At 46.2% G+C, this 6,469-nt stretch overlaps 1 protein-coding gene across 1 annotated transcript in view; it reads left to right on the top strand.

The window, feature by feature from the left end:
• The first annotated feature begins 3,765 nt into the window (after positions 1-3,765).
• The window catches only part of CPA1 (carboxypeptidase A1), a 7,019-nt gene continuing 4,315 nt past the window's right edge, over positions 3,766-6,469 (top strand). The window contains exons 1-2 of the mRNA XM_027707913.1: positions 3,766-3,914; positions 5,894-5,975. Coding sequence (XP_027563714.1) covers positions 3,850-3,914; positions 5,894-5,975 — 147 coding nt within the window. The 5' untranslated portion in view covers positions 3,766-3,849. The remainder of the gene's footprint in view (positions 3,915-5,893; positions 5,976-6,469) is intronic.

Below are 6,469 nucleotides of genomic sequence, written 5' to 3'. Positions count from 1 at the left end.
GTCAGACTCCTTAGTTCAGGTCAGACTCCTTAGTTCAGGTCAGACTCCTTAGTTCAGGTCAGACTCACTCATTGGTTTAGTTTCATGGCTAGGCTTCGCGAACGAAGATTTGGGAAGGGCTCTACCCATTTTTCATGCAAGCGCGTTGGTGGCTAAAAAGGCCAATACGAGAAAGGCAAGTCCGGTTGCAAAAGACACAGCAGAAAGACTCCTTAGATGGTATATTCTGCAAGGTTCGATTCTTTCTGCGTTGTCTTTTCTCCTCAAGAGTGATCCTGCGTGCCTTCTCAAAAGCATCAGCAGCGTTATAAATGGTCTGTCTCCAGGCCTCCCGATTAGAGGCCAGAGTGGACCAGTTATGGTGATCAATATGCCCGAGGCTGAGTTGTTGCTTCAGGGAGTCCTTGTATCTTTTCTTTGGAGCTCCTCTCTTGCGGCAGCCAGTGGCAAGTTCACCATAGAGCAGGATCTTAGGGAGGCGGTGGTCCTTCATCCTAGAGATGTGCCCTGCCCAACGCAGTTGCGTTCTCAGGAGCATGGCCTCAATACTCGTAATTGCTGCCTGTTCGAGAACAGATGTATTGGTCACATAGTCTGACCAATGGATGTTAAGGATTGTACGGAGGCAGCGTTGATGGAAGCGTTCTAGGAGACGCAGGTGGTGGCGGTAGATGACCCATGATTCGGAACCATATAAAAGAGTAGACAGCACTATGGCTCTGTAAACACTGATCTTGGTGCTTTTCTTCAAGTGTTTATTACGCCAAACTCGTTTATGGAGTTTTCCAAAAGCACTGTATGCCTTCGCTAACCTATTGTCTATCTCCCCATCAATCTTACCATCTGAGGAGATGAGGCTGCCTAGGTAATTAAACTGTTGGACTGAATTGAGTTCTGACTGGCCGATGGTGATGTGGGGACGGTGGGGGACTTCCTGAGGTGCAGGCTGATGGAGAACTTCTGTCTTCTTTAAGCTGACTTCCAGCCCAAAGAGCTCAGCAGCCTCTGCAAAGCAGGATGTTAAACGCTGCAGAGCTGCTTCTGTGTGGGCAACAAGGGCGGCGTCATCAGCATAGAGCAGCTCCCGGACAAGATGGTTTAGGGTCTTAGTATGGGCCTTCAGTCGCCTTAGGTTGAATAGGCTTCCATCAGTACGATATCGAATGTAGATACCGTCCTGATCGTCGAGGTCTGCCGAGGCCCAGGTCAGACTCACTCATTGGTTTAGTTTAGAGTCCTCAGTTTAGTTCAGACTCCTTAGTTTAGTCCAGACTCACCTGAGGTGTCACAGAAAACCTTAAGTCAGACTCGGTTTAGTTCAGACTCCTCAGTTTAGTTCAGACTCCTCAGTTTAGTTCAGACTCACCTGATGTATCACAGGAAACCTCAGTTCAGACTCAGTTTAGTTCAGACTCCTTAGTTTAGTCCAGACTCACCTGAGTTGTCACAGAAAACCTCAGTTCAGACTAATTAGTTTGGTTCAGACTTGTTAGTTTAGTCCAGACTCACCTGATGTGTCACAGAAAACCTTAGTTCAGACTCCTCAGTTTAGTTCAGACTCAGTTTAGTTCAGACTCCTCAGTTTCGTCCAGACTCCTCAGTTTAGTTCAGACTCACCTGATGTATCACAAAAACCCTCAGTTCAGACTCAGTTTAGTTCAGACTCCTTAGTTTACTCCAGACTTACTTGGTGTATCACAGGAAACCTCAGTTCAGACTCCTTAGTTTAGTTCAGACTCACCTGAGTTGTCACAGAAAACCTCAGTTCAGACTAATTAGTTTAGTTCAGACTCCTCAGTTTAGTTCAGACTCCTTGGTTTAGTCCAGAGTCACTTGATGTATCACAGAAAACCTTAAGTTCAGACTAATTAGTTTAGTTCAGACTCACTCATTGGTTTAGTTCACAGTCCTCAGTTTAGTTCAGAGTCCTCAGTTTAGTTCAGACTCCTTAGTTCAGTTCAGACTCACCTCACGTATCACAAAAAACCCTCAGTTCAGCCTCAGTTTAGTCCAGACTCATTATTTTAGTTCAGACTCGTCAGTTTAGTCCAGACCACCTTTCCAAAGCCACAACCACCCCAAAACAGAGAGAAATCCTTGTTTTAACGGGGCAAAAAAGACGTGTGCCCTAAAAAAGCTCTGCGGGCCGCGCCTGCCAGGCTGGGAATGCGGCCCAGGAAAGCCGGGAATGCGGCCCAGGAAGCCGGAGCATCCCGGACAGGGACGGGCTCGGTGGGAGCATCGCAGATAAGGGCCCAACAAAGGCGCTGCTGTGGCCCGGGAACAAAGAGCTGCTGTAACCTGAGGAACAAAGACACCTCTGTGACAAACCAGTGACCTCCCGGCACAGCCCTCACCGGCCCCGGAGCCACCGAGCCGCGCTAAAATACCCGAAATCGCGCGGTTTCCACCCAAAAAGGAGCCCCCCCCTGCGCCGCTCCGGGACATCCGCGGTGTTTGGAGGGACGTGATCCATCATCCTCGAGCGGCCCCGTCCCCGGGATGGGGTTGGGTGAACAGCGCCGGGAGTGAAGGATGTGAATTGAATAATAAATGGGATAATAAAGGGATTGAAAAATTGAATAATGATTTGAATGATGAATTGATTAAAAAATGGAATAATAAATGGAATAATAAATGGATTAAAAAACTGAATAATAATTTGAATGATTAATTGAATGATAAATTGGATAATGTTTTGAATAATAATTTGATTAATAAATTGAATTATGAACTAAATGATAATTTGAATAATAATTTGTAGAAAAGAATTGAATAATAAATTGATTTTAAAAATCAATTATAATTTGAATGATAAATTGAACAATAATTTGAACAATAAATTAATTAATAAATTGAATAATAATTTGTGCAATAAATTGAATGATGAACAATAATTTGAGCAAGAAATTGATTAATAAATTGAATAATAATTTGTACAATAAATTGAATGAAAAATTGAACAATAATTTGAACAATAAATTAATAAATTGAATAATAATTTGTGCAATAAATTGAATGATAAATCGAACAATAATTTGAACAATAAATTAATTAATAAATTGAATAATAATTTGTGCACTAAATTGAATGATAAATTGAACAATAATTTGAACAATAAATTGATTAATAAATTGAATAATGAATTGAATAATATTTCGAATAATAATTTGATTAATAAATTGAGTGATAAATTGAATGATAAATTGAATGATAAACTGAATAATAATTTGAAAAATAATTGGAATAATAATTTGAACAATAAATTTAATAATAAATTGATTAATAATATGAATAATAATATGAATAATAATATAAATAATAATTTGAATAACATATTGTGACTTTTATATATATTTTTAATTATATAGATAAATGATTATTGTATATATATATATAATCATATATATATATCTGTTCACCTGCTTGCTTTGCTGCTGGTGAATTCGCAGTAGCTTCTAATTACACATAAATCATAATTATAATTGGCTCGTGAACAGGGATGTGGAATAAAGGAACCCCTGGGAGCGAAGTTGTGGGATACAGAAATCCATGGAAGCACAGAGTGTCCCTCCTTGGGTATTTTGGGGCTCTGTGCCCCTCCCATCCCCTCACCCCATGGGTTGCTCCGGGCTGGGCTCCGGCAGCTCCGTTATCAGATCCTGCCCCATTCGGCTGCTCCCGAGTGTTGACTTTGCCAAGGAAAGCAAAACCTTTGGGAGCCGTTCCCGGCCGAGCTGCTCCCGCTGCCGCCGCCTCCGCGGGACGTGGCCTTGGGGCAGCAGCTCCTGGAGGGGGTTTCTCCTGGATTAGGGGGGTCTCTCCATCCCGGCGTCCTCACCCCTCACCATGAGGATCCTCCTGGTGCTCGTCGCCCTGGCGGGAGCCGCCGGCACCCAACGGCAATTCCAGGGGTGAGTCCTTCCCGAGGGATGGGGCGGGATGGGGTCCTGCTGTCCCAAAGGAGGGGAATCCAGCACCTTCCCAACAAGGACACGAAGTGGTTTCACCCCAGGGTTGGAGGGAGTGTGGAACAGGTGGAAATGAGGGAATGCTGGATCCTGAGAGTGTCATCCCAGACTTTGCCGGGGGGGAGAATCCCCGGAGATAAAGGGATAATATCCCAAAAAATGGGGGCTGGATGGATGTGGAGGCAACTGAGGATTGTTGGGAATAACAGCCAGGGGTTGTTGGGAATAACAGACAAGGATTGTTGGGAATAACAGACAAGGATTGTTGGGAATAATAGACAAGGGTTGTTGGTTATAACAGACAAGGGTTGTTGGAATAACAAAGATTATTGGGAATAACAGACAAGGATTTTTGGGAATAACAGTCAAAGACTGTTGGGAATAACAGACAAGGGTTGTTGGGAATAATAGATAAGGACTGTTGGGAATAACTGGCAAGGACTGTTGGGAATAACAGACAAGGATTGCTGGGAATAATAGACAAGGGTTGTTGGGATAACAAAGATTATTGGGAATAACAGACAAGGATTTTTGGGAATAATAGACAAGGGTTGTTGGGAATAATAGACAAGGGTTGTTGAGAATAACAGACAAGGATTGTTGGGAATAAGAGCCAAGGATTATTGGTTGTAACAGACAAGGATTGTTGGGAATAACAGCCAAGGATTATTGGGAATAACAGCCAAGGATTGTTGGTAATACCCAGGGATTGCTGGGAATAACAGCCAAGGATGGTTGGGAGTAACAGGCCGTGGGAAAGAACAAGCTGTGGCTGGAAAAGGGGCCGTGGGGAGATCAGGCAGGACTTTTCCAGGAAAACCTCCTTGTTGGAGTTCCTGGAGATAAGTAAGAGCCCAGCACAGGTGCAGGAATGAGGTCAGGAAGTGCACATGGAATGTAGAGGGATCAGGACCACCCAAGACCCCCAGAGCCTCCGACCCATTCCCATTTTCCTAAAATTTTCTCCCTCCCTCCCTTCCTTCCTGTCCTTTCCATCCTTCTTTCCTTCCTCTTTTCCATCCTTTCCTCACTTTTCTTCCTTCTTTCCTCCCTTCTTTTCCTTCTCCCTTCCCTTTTCCCCCTCCCCTTTATCCAACCCACAATTCCCAGGCCCAGTGTGTCATTTCCTAATTAAAAAACTCTGGAATTTTTTGTGGACCCTCTGACTTCTGTCATCCCTTTCCATCCCTTTTACAAATCCCAGGTCCTCCCTCCCCCTCGGAGTGGGGGGACATTCCCATTTTTGGACAGGATGCCGTGTCTGAAAGGGTCCATCGACGGGAAAAATTGGGAATGCAGTGCCTGCCTGGCTCCTCCAGGCACGGAATGGGGCAGTGGGAATTGTTATCCGTGGGTAAACTGATAAAGGGGGTGTGAGGAGAAGGAAAGGACGGAAGGGGGGAGGTGGAACAGCTCCACGTGGGATTTTGGGAGCGGCTTTAAAAGGAGAAGGAATTGGATCCTTGCAGGATTCTGTGGAAGGATTTTGGGTTCAGTGAAATGAGGAGAGGGAATTCAGCCTTTGGGAGAAAGGAAAAGGATGATCAGGAACAGGGCAAGAGGTTGGAGGCTCAGGACCGATCCCAGATGGGAAAACCCGGAGGAGAACATTCCTCCTCTTCCAAGGGCTGTGCCAGGCTGGAGTGGAACCTGTTGGGAAATAAATCCATGGATACAGACAGAACGTGTCCACATCAGACATTCCCTGACATTTTGGGAGCTGCCCAGACAAGGCTGGAAAGCACCTTGGGCTCTCCAGCCCTCCCTCTTTTCCCGGGGCTGCTCCAAACTGGAATTTTTTGCTCTTCCACCAACACCTGCTGCACTTCCCAACTTCCCAACTCTCTGAGCCCCCGTGGAGCTTCCAGAGGCTGCTCCCAGCCCCGATCCCCCATCCCTGTGCTCCCTCTGCCTCCCTGCAGGGACCAGGTTCTCCGGATCACGGCCAGGGATGAGGAGCAAGTGGCCCTGCTGAGAGTGCTGGGAGAGCGGGACGAGCTCCAGGTGAGCTGGGATGGGGCTCCCAAACATCCTTCCCCTGTGCCAGAGACCCCGGAGACATCCAGGCTCCCTCCTCCCTTTGCCCTCACACCCAGGTTTCCTCCCCGTTTGGGATCTGTATCATTTATAACTCTATAAACGGGATGTTTATCTCGGGGTTCCTTCGGCTCCGGTTCATGTCGAGTGGGGACATCCCAAAAATCATCATCCAAAGGGGCTTTTGTGGCCCCAAACCCACTTGGGCTGAGGCATGTTTGAGTGGAGGAGCCACTGAGTGAGGCCAACCCAGCCAGGTCCCCACCTGTGTCCCAAAACTCATCCCAAAGCCTCTGTAGATCCTTCCTGGGAAGCTCCTTCTGGAGCTTTCCATGGACAAGCATCACCACAGGCCGCTCTTCCAGGTCAAGCCAACCTCTTCCAGCTCAGCTTCTCCTTTCCAGTCCCCACTCTGTGTCCCAAAACTCATCCCAAAGCCTCTTTAGATCCCTCCTGGGAAG

The sequence above is a fragment of the Neopelma chrysocephalum genome, unplaced genomic scaffold (genome assembly GCF_003984885.1).
Source record: "Neopelma chrysocephalum unplaced genomic scaffold, ASM398488v2 Primary Assembly neopelma1_95026, whole genome shotgun sequence".
Lineage (NCBI taxonomy): Eukaryota > Metazoa > Chordata > Aves > Passeriformes > Pipridae > Neopelma > Neopelma chrysocephalum.
This window is presented reverse-complemented; position numbering and strand designations above follow the sequence as displayed.